Source organism: Saccopteryx bilineata, chromosome 2, assembly GCF_036850765.1.
Source record: "Saccopteryx bilineata isolate mSacBil1 chromosome 2, mSacBil1_pri_phased_curated, whole genome shotgun sequence".
Classification (NCBI taxonomy): Eukaryota; Metazoa; Chordata; class Mammalia; order Chiroptera; family Emballonuridae; genus Saccopteryx; species Saccopteryx bilineata.
In genome coordinates, this window is record NC_089491.1 from 375,424,835 (window position 1) to 375,442,940 (window position 18,106).

The following is an 18,106-nucleotide window of genomic DNA, read 5'->3' on the forward strand; positions in this document are numbered from 1 at the left end:
CTGGCTTTAAATGCATACTACTAAATAGATTTAACAATTACATTTTGGTTTTATAGAAAAAATATAATTTAAAAGGACAAAGTGACATTAAAGTAGAAATGAAATAAATTTATTTTGGAAACTGGTCCAAATCCTGTTTTAAGTGAAACTTAAAAATTGTAGTCATTGAGTATTCAGTAGGGACAATAATACAGATTTATTAGGATGATTTATATTTCAAGAATACACTAGAGGTTATCTTTCAAAAGACATCTATAAAAAGGTGTAAAATCTTAAACACAGAACTAAACAGCTCATGATAATATTGAGAGCATTTATTAAATGACTCTGATTGTACTGTTTGTGTTGGTCACAATGTAAAAGAAATAAAACCTGATCCTTCATCCTGAGAGTTTATCACAGACACTATAAACATCAAAGGTAGACATAAAAAAGCCCAAGAACACCTATTGGTAATAACATGTAGCAAACAACATTTAAATATTATGTAGGGACATTGATGCTGTTGTGAGGTTAGGTGAAGCCATTAAAGAAGCATGCTTTCACAGCAATTAGCCAGTCTTCCTGTTCAAAAAATCTTCATAAAAGAGATGGTCTTTTTTTTTAGAATTGCTTGAATGAGGAAAAGGAGAAGACTTTCCAAACACAGGGTACACTTTGTTTATTCCCTTCTCTGAGGTCACAACATTGTTAACATCTAACATGAGAAAGTGTTTGAAAGACAAGGACTATGGTTATTGATTCTACTAACAGGTATTATTTCTGTAAATTGATTTGGAAAGCTTTAATAGATAACCCCTCCTCCAATCATGACTTTATACCAGTGGCCCAAAATTTACTTTAGATAAATTACCTGTTTGTTTCCTTTGAATAAGATTATAGAAATTAAGAATTTTTCCTCTTGATATCTAAAAAGTAACTTATACTTTACACATTTTTCTAGGAGTTTCTATACCAAAGATATACTGGCAAAAATATATTATTTATATACAGGGCTATTCATTTTTACTGTTATAATAACAAGTACTCCATTATTCTTTTTTTTTTTCTTTTTTTTTCTGAAGCTGGAAACGGGGAGGGACAGTCAGACAGACTCCCGCATGCGCCCAACTGGGATCCACCCGACAGGCCCACCAGGGGGCGATCTCTGCCCCTCCGGGGCGTCGCTCTGTTGCAACCAGAGCCACTCTAGCGCCTGGGGCAGAGGCCAAGGAGCCATCCCCAGCTCCCGGGCCATCCCTGCTCCAGTGGAGCCTCGCTGCGGGAGATGAAGAGAGAGACAGAGAGGAAGGAGAGGGGGAGGGGTGGAGAAGCAGATGGGCGCCTCTCCTGTGTGCCCTGGCCGGGAATTGAACCCAGGACCTCTGCACGCCAGGCCGACGCTCCACCACTGAGCCAACCGGCCAGGGCCTACTCCATTATTCTTAATAGCAAAAGACAGAAAACCATCCAAGTGTGTTATCAGTAGTAAACTGGCTAAAAAAAAAAAGAGAGAGAACAAAGGGAATCTTGCTATAGTACTCTGGAGCAATCTCCAGGACATATTGTCAGGAAAGCAAATGGCAGAGGAATTTGTATGTAAGATACCTTTTATAGGGCTAGGGGATATAATACAACCATATATCTGTATTTATTAATATCTTCTAGAAGAAACAATGGAAAAGTAATAAACTAATAAAAATGGTTACTTACAGGGGAGAGAGAAAACATGAAGATACAAGGATGAAGGGGAGATCTCTGAAGTATCATGTTTTATAGTTTTATTTTAATAGCCATGTAAATGTTTTACATAATTAAAACATGTGACCAGGCGGTGGCGCAGTGGATAGAGCGTCGGACTGAGATGCAGAGGACCCAAGTTCGAGACCCCGAGGTTGCCAGCTTGAGCATCTGGTTTGAGCAAAGCTCACCAGCTTGGACCCAAGGTCGCTGGCTCGAGCAAGGGGTTACTCGGTCTGCTGAAGGCCCATGGTCAAGGCACATATGAGAAAGCAATCAATGAACAACTAAGGTGTCGCAACCTAATTAAAACATGAATTAACCTAAAAAGAAGTCAAAGCGGCCCCTAACAATTGAAAACAAAGCACATGAACCAGCCATATCAAATTGGAGCTATAGCCACCAGAGAGAAGTTACTTCTGCTGACTTTTGACTTCTTAGAAGAAAAAAATATATATATATATTTTTTTAATAATTTTTTTTTTTTTTTTAACAGAGGCAGAGATAGACAGGGACAGACAGACAGGAACGGAGAGAGATGAGAAGCATCAATCATCAGTTTCTCGTTGCGCGTTGCGACTTCTTAGTTGTTCATTGATTGCTTTCTCACATGTGCCTTGACCGCGGGCCTTCAGCAGACCGAGTAACCCCCTGCTGGATCCAGCGACCTTGGGTCTAAGCTGGTGAGCTCTTTGCTCAAGCCAGATGAGCCCGCACTTGAGCTGGCGACCTCGGGGTCTCGAACCTGGGTCCTTCCGCATCCCAGTCCGACGCTCTATCCACTGCGCCACCACCTGGTCAGGCGAAAAAAATATTTTTAATGTGTATTTTATTGATTTTAGGGAGAGAAAGAGAGACAGGAACAACAATTCGTTCCTGTATGTACACTTACTGGGGATTGAACCAGTAACCTCTGTGCTTCGGGATGATGCTCCAACCAACTAAGCTACCTGTCCAGGGCTGGAAAATTTTAAACATAGCGAAAGTTGAACCCATCAGTCATCTTCAAATTGATTATTGAGAAAGTATCACTTTATAGCAACTCTTGTATCATCTTACCCCCTCATTTTATCTTATTTTGAAAAATGTCCTAGACATCATATTTAACCAGTAAGTGTTCATTTCTAAAAGTTAAAGATTTTTTAAAGTGAATTTTATTGGGGTAACACTAGTTAACACAATTATATAGGTCTCAGGTGCCCAATTTCATAACATAAAGTTAAAGATTTTTATTATAAAAAAAACTTCTATGAAAAAAACTTAATATCTTAATATCTTAAAATCATCAAATAACTCCTGGTCAGTATATAGATTTTTACTTGTTCTAGTAATTTTAGAAGTACAGTTGTTTAATCATAGTATAAAATAAAAAGATACAAACTTTAAGCATCAAAGATGGAGAATTTTGCCCTGGCCAGATAGCTCTGTTGGTTGGAGCATCATTCCAAAGCACAGAGGTTGCCAGTTTGGTCCCAGGTCAGGGCATGTACAAGCACAGAACTGAGAAACATATGACATGAGCCCTGTGATTACCCTGGCTTTCTGCTTGGTGACATTTTCCAGATAATGGCACAAGGAGAAGGAACCAAAGCAGAGCACAAAATTCTGACTGATTTGAAGAGAAAGAGATCAGAATTCAGGGGGACTAAGGTGGCTGAATTTTGTGTCTGAAGAAGAAGGAACTACTCGATAAAAGGCTACAGTAATTGCATAGATTTGGCTGACTAGTAGACTACATGTGCACGTATTGAGAACCCACAGAGCTGGGCAAAGAACATCAAGGAAAGAACAATTATACAAGGAAAGTGGAAAACTGAATTATTGCCAGGGTTTAAATAAATAAGGCTGCCTGACCTGTGGTGGCGCAGTGGATAAAGCGTCAACCTGGAACACTGAGGTTGCCGGTTCGAAACTCTGGGCTTGCCTGGTTAAGGCACATATGGAGTTGATGCTTCCTGTTCTTCCCCCCTTCTCTCTCTCTGTCTCTCTCCTCTCTCTCTCTCTCCTTTCTAAAATGAATAAATAAATAAATTTTAAAAAAACTCTTAAAAAAATAAATAAGGCTGGGAGAAGTTCTAACTACCCAAAATGGGGAAAGTTCATTGAACAGCTTAAGACATTAAATAAAAAATTTAGAAAAGTCGCACCTTGGCAGTAGAGCCAAACTAGACCTGCCCAATAAAGGTGAAAACATATATTTAGAATTAAATTGATGCATAACTAACTTAACTACCCACCAACTCTAAACTTCACATTTTTAAAAGGAAGACAGCAAAACCTAGATATTCAGCAATTTAGCATACAGAATTTTTAGCATTCAAAAATCACAGTACATGCAAAGAAGCAAGAAATGAGACCAGAAGAAGAACCAGAAAGAAAAAGTAGTCAATAGAAACAGATGCAGAAATGACAGAAATTGCACTTGGAATATTCAGTAAGGTACAACAAGTAATGGTCCGTAAAACAAATTTCAATAAATTTAGAAGGATTGAAATCATATTGCGTGTGCTCCATAACCTCAGCAGTGTTTAAGTAGAAATCCACAACCCATATCTGAGTTAATTTGAAAATTAAATACCACCTTTCTGAATAACCCATGAGTCAAGGAGTAAACTACAGAGAAAATGAGAAAATATGTTTTGTTATGTGATAATGAAAACAACATTTGAAACTTGCGAAATGCACCAAAGACAGTGCTTAGGGCAAAATGTAATGTGTATCTTTTAAATACCCACATAGATTTCCCCTACTGTCTGAAAGAGCTTCCTAGGAAATCCTTCTTAAGCCAAAATGGCATAAAGCAATGAAGCAGATACCTTAGGACACATCTTGCTAACAGGTTCACAGATTAAGTTGAGATAAAGCATAGATGCTTACGGACACAATTCAGAGCTCAAGTGGCTTGATACTGAGATGTTGAGTGCAGTTCCCTGGAGTAAACATAGCTGTGCCGCTTGGGGCTAGCTGCCTCTATAACGGCTCACTTCCAAAACAAACACTGAACACTTCTCGCTTTTCACCTGTTTTTGAAAAAGCAAAAATTCTCTTCAGATTTCTTCCTGTTTGCTAGAAGTGGTACTGATGTAGGGCTTTCATAAAAGCGATGTGGTATAAAGCAAACTTTTTGAAAAGTGGGGGATAACAGTATTAGAAAAGAAGAGCGTCGACCTGGCGTGCGGGGGACTCAGGTTCGATTCCCGGCCAGGGCACATAGGAGAAGCGCCCATTTGTTTCTCCACCCTCCCCCCTTCCTCTCTCTCTCTTCCCCTCCCGCAGCGAGGATCCATTGGAGCAAAGATGGCCCAGGCGCTGGGGCTCCTTGGCCTCTGCCCCAGGCGCTAGAGTGGCTCTGGTCGCGTCAGAGCGACGCCCCTGAGGGGCAGAGCATCGCCCCCTGGTGGGCAGAGCGTCGCCCCTGGTGGGCGTGCCAGGTGGATCCCGGTCGGGCGCATGCGGGAGTCTGTCTGACTGTCTCTCCCCGTTTCCTGCTTCAGAAAAATACAAAAAAAAGAAAAGAAAAGAAGAGCTTAACATCAAGGATCTAATCTTCCACCTTACAAAACTGGATAAAAAGGAAGTCCACAATAAGTAAAAGGAAGGAAATAGAAAAGGTAATGGTAAAAATCAATGAAATAAAAAATAAACAATTCATAAAACCAGAAATAGGTTCTTTGAAGTAAAATCAATAAGCCTCTTGAGATCAGTTAGGAATGTGGACACAAATTGCCAATACCGAGATTGCAAAAAGAAACATCACTACAGATTCCACACATTAATTTAAAGGATAACTTTATGCCAATAAATTTGACAAGTTAAATGAAATGGAAAAATTTCTTGAAAGATACAAAATTGCCAAAGTTGACAAGAAGAAGTAGAAAATCTGAATAGTCTTATATCTTTAAAAATTGGATTGATGATTGAAAACCTTATAACCACAACAATCATTACAAAAGCAAAATATCAAAACTCCAGGCTTAGATAGCTTCAGTATCCAATGTCAGTGAACATTTCAGAAAGAAATAATACTGATCTTTCTCTGGCCGGTTAGCTCAGTTGGTTAGAACATTAGTCCAGTATGTCAAGGTTGCAGGTTCAATCCCCAGTCAGGGCACATAATGGGAACCAACCAATGAATGCAGAACTAAGTGGAACAACAAATGAAAGCTTTTCTCTTTCTCTCTCTCTCTGTCTCTGGTGCCCTCCATTCCCCTCTCTGTCTCTCTACACACAATCAATAATAAAAGAAACAATACTGGTCATATTTTAAATTTTTCAAAAAAATAAAGGAGGGAAGACTTTTCTAACTCATTTTATGAAGCCATTGTTACCCTGATACCAAATCAGACAACAATTACAAGAGAAGGAAACTATAGACCAATATCCCTCATGCACAACATATTATCAAATTGAATCCGACAGTATATGAAAAGAGTAATAAATTGTAACCAATTTGGATTTATCCCAGAAATGTGAGGTTGTCAGATCAAAGAAGAAAAGTCATATGATCATCTCAGTAGATCCGATAAGCATTTTACAAAATTAAAACACCCACTAATAAAGTTTCTAAATAAACTTGTTCAGCCTGATAAATTGTATACAGTCATGCTGTTTAACAACAGGGATACGCTCTGAGAAATGCATTGTTAGGTGATTTTGTCATGCAAACATCATAGTGTGTACTTCCATAAACCTAGATGGTGTAGCCTACTACTGTAATTGTGTGTGCTATACTTTCATATGACTGACAGAGCAGTAAGTTTCTTTATACCAGCATCTCCCTCTCCTCTTTTGCCCCCCCCCTTCCTTCCTTTCTCTCAAATCAATGGAAAAATTAAAATTAACTTTTTTTAAGTGCGGGAAAATAATGACATACCCACATAAGCAAAAATGGAGAGAATTCGTTGCTAGCGGGTGTGCCTTGCAAGAAATTAATGGAAGTCCTTCGAGATGAAAGGAAATACTGAACAATAACTCAGATCCATAGGAATTAGTAATGAAGAGCATCAGAAATGGTAACTGTGTGGGTAAATCTAAAAATACAGTTTTCTCACATCTGCTCTTCTTTGAAACATGAATTGTATAAAGCAATAACTATAATATTGTATTAGGTGTATACGATATATAGAAGTAATGTATGAAATGTATTTGTACATAGGAAAATAATAGCAAGGAGGGAGGAAGGAATGGTGATATATTGAAACAAAATGCCTGTTTTATGAGAATTAAACTATTATGAAATATATTATGGTAAGTTAAGATACATATTGTAATCTGTGAGCAAATTATAAGAATATAACAAAAAATAGAAAAACATTAACAAAGGAGTTGAAATGTTACACTTACCACAAGAAAACAGTAAAGGAGAAACAAAAAAATGCATAAAACAAATTGAAAAAGATAGTAAAAAGAGGGAGATAAAATCCAGCTGTATCAATTCTGTTAAATGTGGACAGACTAAATATAAGTACTTCACCAGAAAGTCACACTGTTAGTGTGGTCTATAAAAAGCAGGCCCCAACTATATGCTTTCTATGAGACGTCCCTTAGAATTGAAGACACAGATAGATTTGAAAGGAAACATGAAAAAATACATACTATGCAAATAGAACACTCCACCCATTGGTTACAGAATAAATGTTCCTTACAGACTTTGGAACATTCTGCAGGATAAAGCATAGATTGGGGCACTAAACAAGCCTTAATAAATTTAAAAAGATTAAAAGCATACCAAATATGTTCTCTGACCAGAACTAGAGAAATAAACTAGAAATTCATAACTGAACAAAATTTGGGAAAACTCCAAATGTTTGGAAATTAATAGGTATGCTTCTAAGTAACCTATTTGTTAAAGACAAAAATTGTAAGAGAAACTCTTAAAATATTTTGAACTGAATGAAAATGAAGAGCTATCAAAACTTACATGGTGCAGCTAAAGCAGTATTAAAGCTCTGAATTCCTGTATCAGAAAAAAGGAAAGAAAAGCTCGAGGCAATAACAACCTTCAACATTAAGAAATTAGAAAAAGAGCAAACTAAGCTCAAAGCAATCAGAAGACGGAAATAATATATATTGGCTATCAGTGAAATAGGAAACAAAAATAGTAATAAATAATGGAACTGGTTCTTTAAAAAATTTAATAAACTTGGCAAACGACTAAGAAAATAAGAGAGAAGACACAAATTATTAAAAGCAGGAATTAAGATGAGGACAAAGTACCCAAAAGACAGATTTAAAGGATTATAAAGGGGATATCATAAATATACTAACAAATTAGACAATTCAGAGAAATGGACAAATTCCTGAGACAGTACTTATTACCACATTTAACTCAAGAGAAAAATAGAATCTGAGTAGGTTCTTAAGTAAATTCAGTGAAAATTTAAAATTATCCCACAAAGAAAAAGCACAGACCCAGATGACTTTACTAGTGAGTTCCATCAAATACTTAAAGAAGAAATAATACCAATCTTCAAAGTTACTCATTTAAAAAGAAGAGGAAAGATTCATTTATGAAGCCAGTATTTTTCTGATACCAAGTCTAGCAAACATATCACAATAAAAGGAACTCTACTGATCTATGTCCCTCAGAAACAGAGATACCAAAAAACTTTAGCAAACTGAATCCAGCAACATGTAAAAGGATTTTGGATCATATCCAGGTGGGATTTATTCCAGAAATATAAGTGGCCTTACAGTCTTTGTCACATCTATTCAGCTTGCCAGTGTTTTACAAAAGCAGCCATAGACAATGCATAAGCAAATGAGCATTTGCAGTCCAATAAAACCTTATTTCTGGATTCTAAGATTTGAATTTTATAGAATTTTCACGTCACAAAATAGTATCTTCTTTTGATTTTCTTTTCAACCATTTAAAAATGTCAGAACCATTCTTGACTTGGTTTGTACAGTAGTAGGTCAGTGGTAGGATTCAAATAATTTAACAACTGGTTCTCTGCCTTAATGACCATTTTAAGTATAAAAAAGTGATATACCGAAAGGTAGTTTATTATTTTATGTATTTAATACTTCAATAAGAACAATAAAAGAGGTACACAAAACTAGATGATGTTATAAGAGTTTAAAAATATTAATGAAGAAATATTAAATACCTGACAAAAAACAATAGAACTGTTATTTTAGATATTTCCAGTGACAGCTTGTCACCCCCCTGGTTGTTTGGCACTTTTTCTCTTTACGTTATATGTTTGTTTACCGAAGTAACAAACATGAGGGAATTAAAATATGGTATTTCATCAAAAGTATAATGAGTTTTATGAAATGAATAAATAAATATTACAAGCATAGTTCCGTCAAGTTTTTTCACCTATGATGAAATCAACATTATTATAGGCGTTTAGAATACGCTATTGTGCAGATGAATGTTAAAAGAGTAAGGAATATAAATTTGTGATTTCCATATTGGGCAGCTGCCCAGGCGCCCAGCTTAGAGAGAACCCTGATTACAAGTGCCATTTTTAACAACCAGTTCGCCAGACTCAACAAAAATTTAGGTATCAATTCTGCTGCACCAGTGCGAACCAGCTCAATCCCACCACTGCAGTAGACAGCTGGTGAGATTTACTGCCCTCGGGAATAAAGAAGCCACATGATCATCTCAGTGTGATAGGTAAGCCTCTAAAATGACCCTCAAATAAGTTCTAAGAACCTTCTAGTATTCACACCCTTGTGTACTCCTGTCCTGTTGAGTGTGCTCTGGACCTAAGGACTCATCTCTAACAATAGAACAGTGCAAAAGAAATTGGATGTCACTTTGGAGAATAGGTTACAAAAAGATTGTTACTTCTATATTGCTGTACTTTTTTCTCATGGCTCTGATTTGAGGGTGGGAGCAAGGCAAGTTGCCCTGTAGTTCTGTGGAGAGACCCATGTGGCAAGGAACTGAGGGCTCTGGCCAACAGCCAGTGGGGCCCTGAAACCTACCAAAAACTAAATGAGTGGAGTTGGAATTGGATCTTCTGAGGTCTGCCAAAAGCTACTTAAATGAGCTTGGAAGGGAATCTGTACCCAGTTAACCTTTGAGATGATTGCAACTGTGGCCAGTATCTTGATTACAGCTCTGTGAGAGACCCTGAGTCAGAGGCACCCTGCTAAGCTACCTTTGCCAGTATTCCTGGCCCACAAAAACTGAGATAGTAAATGTTTGTTGTTTTAAACTGCTCACTTTAGGATCATTTGTTATGCAACAATAGATAACTAACACATCTAGATAGAAAGAGCACATGACAAAATCCAGCACCCATTCATGATAAAACTTCTCAATAAACTAGGAATAGAAGGGAGTGTCCTCACTGGTCAAAAGCATCTATGAGAAACTTGTTGCTAACCATCATACTTAATGGTAAAAGACTGAATGCTTCACCTAAGGTCAGAATCAAGGCAAGGATGTTGTCTGCCATTTTTAGCATTCAGTTGGAGATTGTAGCCAATGTAGTATGCATTACAGAATTGCAAAATAAAACCCCAGTAGAGGATTACACTCTATACTCATGGAAATAGCTATCACAAAAAAAAAGACCAATGTCAAGTGTTGGTTGGAAAAGATGTGGAGAAACTGGGACCGTCATAGGTTGCTGGTGGGAATCGAAGATGGTACAACCACTTTAGAAAGCAGTTTAGCAGTTTCTTTAAAAGTCAAACATAAGCTTAGTATAGGACCTAGCAATTCTCCTCGTAGGCATCTAGCCGGAAGAAATGGAAGCCCAGGTCTACACAAAAACCTAAGAAACAGCCAAATACTATAATGTATGGTTCTTACTTGCATCTTAATTTGATCAAATCAACTTGATAAAGGTATTTTTGAGAGAATTGGGGAAACTTGAGTACAGTCTGGATATCAGATATGAAAGAATTAAGGTCCTTAACTATTAAAAATATGTCCTGAAATATTTACAGGTGAAATAGTCTGGGATTTGCTTTAAAATACTGGAACAAAAAGAGGAGGGAAATGGATAAAATAGAAATAGTAGAATATTGATAAGTGTAGGAACTTAAGGATGGTACATGTGCTTTGTCTATTCACAAATACACACTGTGCTTGGGTGTATTTAAAAATGTTCATAGTAAGTTAAAAAAATTAAACTGAAAACTTGACCACTGTGGAAAAAGAGCCTTTAAGAAACTCATAAAGCATCGACCTGGAACACTGAGGTCACTGGTTCAAAACCCTGGGCTTGCCTGATCAAGGCACAATGGGAATTGATGCTTCCTGCTCCTCCCCCTTCTGTTTCTCTCTCTCTCTCTCTCTCTCTCTCTCTCTCTCTCTCTCTCTCTCTCTCTCCTTTCTAAAAAAAGAAGAAAGAAACTCATAAAGGAAAGTAGCAAGTAATGTTATATAACTTAGCTTATTTCAGCCCAATACTGGTCCATTCTCTGTATGTCTTGTAAAAATCCAGTTATTTAACTGCCATGTATAAGGTTATTTTAAGTGGAGATTTAAGTGAAAGAGAAGCCACAGAGCTTTCAGTCTTCATGTCTCACCACTTGCTAGCAGGTACTAGCTTTCTGCTGCTCCTGGATTTGCAAAATGCATGTAGCTCTCTTTATCAGCACATATGCAGTTTGCTCTTAATAGCTATTAACATTTCCATATATGAATAAAGCACCATCCTCCCCTCGTGCAAATTCTCATACACATCACAGCCTTTTTTTTTTTTTTTTTTACAGAGACAGAGTCAGAGAGAGGGATAGACAGACAGGAATGGAGAGAGATGAGAAGCATCAATCATCAGTTTTTCGTTGCTACACCATAGTTGTTCATTGATTGCTTTCTCATATGTACCTCTCCGCGGGCCTTCAGCAGACAGTAACCCCTTGCTCGAGCCAGCGACCTTGGGTCCAAGCTGGTGAGCTTTGCTCAAAGCAGATGAGCCCGCGCTCAAGCTGGCGACCTCGGGGTCTCGAACCTGGGTCCTTCCGCATCCCAATCCGACACTCTAGCCACTGCGCCACCGTCTGGTCAGGCATTACAGCCTTTTTTATCCTTTGTAATGGCACTGGGCTCTCCTCTTTGTGGAAAGTCCCGGGCTTTATAATTGCTTTCATTGGGGGGATGGAAATTGTACTGTTCTTATATATACACGTGTTTAATGAAAATTGTGTTTAGTGTACTAAAGATGTGTTATTATTTGTTTGTTTATTATTTTCTGCTTTTTCTGTTTTTCAGTACGTGTGCTAGCCTTAGCAAGTTCTGTTCCAAACTCAGGCACCTTGACTTGGCTTCCTGCACATCTATAACGAATATGTCTCTAAAAGCTCTGAGGTAAATTTCTTATAAGTTTGTCCAAAAATCAGAACAGATACTTATTTTTTAAAAATAACTGGCATAAAGTTGGAATTGAGGGAAACCATGTTTTGTGGATGTGTACTATAGTTCAGAAGAGATCTTCTATCTTACCACTTGCTCAAATTATGTAGAGGACAGGTGACATATGATGAGAGGTAATTAGGATTTCTAAACATACTACTACAATTTATACACAAATGATTAGGTTTTTATGAAGACTTCCTTCCTTCTCCCCCCTCCACCCCCAAATGACACACATTTTGTGCTTAAAGCAGTGCTCTGGAGTCGGTTATTAACCAGGAGCCTTGAATAAATGTGACCTTTGTGAGTTTTTCCTTGTTATCTCAGAGGTTCGTTGCTAGGATTAAATAGTACTATTATTATTTGATAATATTAAGCCAAACCAAATAACGTTACCCATATCCCAACAGCTTTTAGCTTATAAAAATGAGTTTCATGTGTTTTAACATAATTATATACAAATTGTTTAGCGTGTAGTAAACACTCAGTAAGTTTTTATGTTAATGTATTTTTTTAAGTACATTACAGAAAATATATCATAAAGGAAGGTGAGATGCCCATGCTCTTTGTAACTTTCTGTCAGCCTTTTATGGTCACATGCTTTGGTTGCATTTATGAATAGTAGGAAGTAAGCTATTAAAAGAAAGAATGTTGATTTACTTAAGGGTATAAGCAATCCTAGACCTTTTTTATGAATATTGAGCACATATGTATCTGAGGCTGTTTGCTGTGTAGGATAATATAAGTACATTTATAGTTTATAAAATATTCACATAAATGATCTCAGTTTTTTAAAAAACCTTGTGAGGTAGCTATAGACACCACAGACACTTTACAGGTAGAAAATCTAAAACATTGTTAAATGCCGGATAGTATGATTCAGCCATGGATGTAACTGAATAGGATATTGTTGCTGCCCTTAAGTTGCTCAGAGTCTAATAGGAGAAAGAAAGCAACAACATTAGGTGACATGTTACCGCGTGGTAAGTGCTGGGGATAGAAGGGCAGCAGTTTGGGGAGAACAGAGGAGTGGTTGTGGCTAATTTGGGATTGAGAGGTTCGAGCAGGCAGGCTTCCTAAAGTGACTTACCTGAAGTTACACTACTAATGTTGAAGAATGAACTTGAATCAAGATCCCCTGGCTTTATTTTGTAAAACAGTTAAATCAATAGTTTCCAAAGAGTGACATAGATCTTGGGATTGTTCCATAGTTCAAACATGAAATCAAAGATCAAAGATGAAGTTATTATTTGATAGAAGCCAGAGATCAAGTATAATATATCATCTTAAATTCAGCCTGTGGTAAATAAAAGTTTTAATGTCCTCATTAATACTTTGATAAGTAATAGAATTATTTATAGAGAATCTTGGTTTGACTCTAAACTCTTCATTAATTACTTGGTCAACCTTGAATAAGTCGCCTAATTTTCATTTTCTATCTAGGGAACTTGGAAATATCTGATAAGTGCAAAAAGAATAGTATTTGAAAAGTATAAACCTCCATTAAAAGCTAATATATCTGAAAAACAATATTGTGCTTTGTGCTTGTTGGTTAAACTGAATTTGAGCTAGCCCTCCTAGGGATGTAGTCCCACTTGAACACCACAGACCTTGTGAAGGGTTTGCCTGTGTTCTAAGTCTATGTTAAGTAAATGTTTATATTCTTGTGTGAGAGCATGGGGCTCTATTCACTTCCTGATTAAATGGCCTATAAAATAAGACTTTAGTGCCTTTGGAACTGGATTTAGTCTTACGTTTCATTTTGTTTTATCCCAAGTGAGGGATGTCCACTGTTGGAGCAGTTGAACATTTCCTGGTGTGACCAAGTAACGAAGGATGGCATCCAAGCACTAGTGAGAGGCTGTGGGGGTCTCAAGGCCTTGTTCTTGAAAGGCTGCACACAGGTAATCCTCCATGTAGTGCTTGTGAAGGATGGAGAAACCGTGAACTTGGTAGGCAGCCCCAAGATGTTGGCTTAAAGAATATGTAATTGTTTTGTATTATTGACCAAAGACACTTGTTTACCAAAAATTAGTATTTTCCTTAGAGTAGAAGAAAGAGAGAGAGAGAGAGAGAGAGAGAGAGAGAGAGAGAGAGAGAGGAGAAGAATAGAAGAATTCACAACTGACCAAAAATAAAGTTTTGTTTTGAGGGAAGGCAGGTTGGCGAGACAGAAATCGTACTGAGCAAGCACCACAGACAAGAAGAATTCCATGCAATTTAATCTGAAAAGAAAATGTGCCGTGTTGTTACTGCCTGACACCTTGAATTGGGTAGGCAAGGAAGATGGTCTTGGCAGTTTTCACTAGTTTTTTTAAACGTGCCAAGTATACAGCAACCTACATTTTATACTGTTGATGCTTATTTCCTGCCAGTCACATTACAAACCCAGCATTTTGTCATTAAAAATATTACTAGAAAGAATTGGCATGGAAATGACCAAGAGTAGGTTTAGAAGTAACTGTCAGAGCAGGGCTAGGCTCTTAGTACCTTGGTTTTTTAATGGTTACTAAACCCACGCTTTGGGTTCCATTAAAAATGCCCCCATTTTTTCACTGTTATGGGCGATGTTCCATTTTTTGAAACAGAGCTTTGGAAGTATGACTACCTTAAAACAACAGCATGAGCGTCTGGTTATTTATGGAATCCTGAAAAATATTGATTGGAATGCATCATTATAATCAATTACTTGCCATCTGTTCTCAGCACTGTGCTCATGGCACTGATCTGCCAGCAGCAGAGAAACTGTGGGTTCCATTCTCAACTTCTCCCAAATATGCAGGGAGTGTAGAAACATGAAAATTCTTTTTGCTTCATAAGTGCTCAGCAAAATGTGGCTAAGTATATTTATCTGAAGAAAAACCCACAAACATTAGACAGTGTTTATTTTATCTTTTCCTTGATTTCATGATAATAAGAATTTGATGTGCTAAGAACTGATAAAAAATAGAACATACTGATCATATCAGTTGCACCTTTATGTGATCATGATTCAATGTTTTTTGAAACTTGGCCAAAGTTAGAGTGTATTGATGAATGTGTGCATTCTTAAATCTTTGTCCTTTGAAACAATGTTAGTAATCATTTTTTCTCTCTTTTTAATCTTTCTAGCTAGAAGATGAAGCTCTCAAGTACATAGGGGCACACTGTCCTGAACTGGTGACTTTGAACTTGCAGACCTGCTTAGTAAGCAGACCTTTCCACAGCTCTTCTGTATTACTAATTGATTTCTGTATTATTACTGTAAGAGTTTTGGTCATCAAGACCAGTGGTTCTTCTGCTTCAACCCTGGGAACACAATACACACAGAGATAATTCTTGACTAGCTTCACGATGCTCTCTTCCAGAGGCTCTGGCATAGATAAGCGGGTAGCTTATTCAGAATTCCAAATAGGCTACCTATAATTTCATCCTTGTCTTTTCTACTTAAGAATACTCTACTTTTTATAATTAAATTATTCAAAACTTCAGTATTTAAAATATTTTTTGGTAAGTTTATTGCAACCCCATTGATTATTAATATCTTATCAGTGGGTGATAACTATTGGAAACCACTGATCTGAACAGTTGATGAGCAAAATGAACCCTTTAAATTGTATTCAAGTAGTTAGTATTTATAGATCACATTTGACTATCAACATTTTTGTGTCTATCCCCAAAACTCCTGTTTTACTTATGAATTTACTGAAACTATTCAGGGTCCTAGAACATTGACAACACACCTTTAGCTTCTCTCTTTTGCCTTGAAAAGCACATATGTGTGCAGCAATGAAAAAAGTTAATGAGGGTTTTCCTTGTTTTTACTAAGCCTTCTGTTTATTATACCCTCCCCTTCTTATGTAATCATCTGAAACTTGAGAGCACAGTGGTTGTTTAGTTTAGAGGTGATACTTTAGTTTAAAGGTGCCACATTTTGAGCAATTTAAACAGCTTGCCGTTCTAGCCCTTACAAGGTGGTGCTTCCTGGTAACGATCTGCTTAGGAGGCTTCTGGAGACTGTTAAAGGAAGACATTCATTTTCAGTCTCACCATCCCTTCCTTTTAATTCTGATTGCCATAGCGGCTAACAGTCAGACTTTGCATAATGTCATTTATGAAACTGAAATATTTGGCCTGAAAGAAAGAGGTTATACAACTATTGTAAACATGAAACCACCATCTTATGGGGATAGGAAAGAAACTATTCCCTGGGCATCTTCAGATTTTATTTATGTGCATACACACACACATTCTGCACATATGTGTGTATATATATGTTGCATGCACCTTTGCACATATGCATAAATACATACATGCCATACCTATCATTTACCATTTTAGTTTTGTTTGTTGACCCTTCCAGCAGGCAGAAAGCACAGTTGATAAGCATAAGAACCAGTTCTATCATGTGTTTATTTGGCTGTTTCTCTCACTCAGATAATAGGGCACAAGCCACTTCTTTGACATTCCTTCTATACAATGTGATGAAATGTAATTCTCAACACTAGTAAGACTTCATGTTTCTGCTGAGATTAAAGTGACCAAAATACATTCTTGATCTATTCTCTTTTTCTTGACTAATTTGAAAACATAAAACTTTAGTAAATTTTACTCTAAAATTTAAAGTTAAAAGGCAATACAATTTTTTCTCTTGCCTGCCTCAGTAATTCCTTATAGACTTCAAAACATTAAAAAGGATTCATGAACTATTGTCAACCCCTATAAATTCAGTTAGAAAATTTTAAAGACATTAGAAAGGAAAAGAAGTACAGCCCTACAATACTTTACTGATATTGTGTGATATAAAGTCCATCGGCCTGCTAACTATTCATGTTTATTGATTGCTACTTCCTCCCTTACATTTCAGTTATCCATGTTTAGTAATAATGATACTGCATATTAGCCCAGCACTTTTTTAGATTCTTCAATGTATATCTATATCTCATTAATTTATCCTCATGACAAATCTCATATCTGCCTTAGCATCCATTTTTTATCTGTATTTTGTTTCAGTTGTACAATATTGAGAAAGGACTGATTTAAGCAGTGACTATTTAAAGTTTGATTTTCTTTTTCTCAGTGTTCCTTGCAATCTAAGGACACTGATTAAACAGAGATGACAGGAGAGCTTTTCTGAGAATTACTCAAAATTAGTGGCTCTAGCAGGACAAATTGAAGTAGTTCTGGTTATATCTGATTGTATCCAACATGTTAATACATTTATACCTGACTTTTTTTTTAATGCAACACCTTGGTTGTTTTTCATTTTCAAATAATTTAAATCATACAAAATTATATTTGAGTTGAATGCAACTATTCATCTCCATAAACTATAATATTCTTTATTAGAAAACAAAAATATGGAAATAAATGTATCTGTAGTTGATAGGAGATTGCAGCTGTCATCCACATGTTGTTTTACTTTATTTTTTTAGTAACTTAGTATCAATTTTGAACTTAATGTGTTTATAGTATTAAAATATTGCCATTCTTATTTTTTGTCTTGGTTTTAAAACCATTTAATTGAATGTGCACCATGATGCACCCCATGCTGTTCCCAGTTGATTAGGTTAAATCATTATAGCATCTTCCCTTGACCCCAAAATGAGCACAGATTCTCTTGCAAACTAAATCAGTCAACAGGAACTGGAAGGAAGAAACAGTGTGTTCATTTTCCTTTAGGTCTGCCACCTGATTAATGTTACATCTCCTTTTACTTCTTTTTGGTACTGATTTTCACTGAGGTAACATTTTTTTTCCTTCTTTTTGTTCTGCTAAGTTACTGATATCTGTGGGGGGTTTTGCTCTTGTTTTTTAGCAAATCACAGATGAAGGCCTCATTACTATATGCAGAGGGTGCCATAAGTTACAGTCCCTCTGTGCCTCCGGCTGCTCCAACATCACAGATGCCATCCTGAGTGCTCTAGGTCAGAACTGCCCACGGCTTAGGTAAACATCTCTTGTTTAGCTCAAAAAATTGGGAAAAGTACAGAGGCCTCCACTTATATTTATTCTTTGGAACCTTGAAATTTTTAAAGGAGATGCCCTTTCACATGCCTCCTCCTTGCTTTATAGTTTATTTGA

The 18,106-nt window shown here is 36.8% G+C and overlaps 1 protein-coding gene across 3 annotated transcripts in view; it reads left to right on the plus strand.

Annotated features, from left to right (window-relative positions):
• The window catches only part of FBXL20 (F-box and leucine rich repeat protein 20), a 116,226-nt gene that overhangs the window by 82,125 nt on the left and 15,995 nt on the right, over positions 1-18,106 (plus strand). For all 3 annotated transcript variants that reach the window (XM_066263756.1, XM_066263755.1, XM_066263757.1), the window contains exons 7-10: positions 11,903-11,998; positions 13,821-13,947; positions 15,155-15,229; positions 17,841-17,971. In XM_066263756.1, coding sequence (XP_066119853.1) covers positions 11,903-11,998; positions 13,821-13,947; positions 15,155-15,229; positions 17,841-17,971 — 429 coding nt within the window. The remainder of the gene's footprint in view (positions 1-11,902; positions 11,999-13,820; positions 13,948-15,154; positions 15,230-17,840; positions 17,972-18,106) is intronic.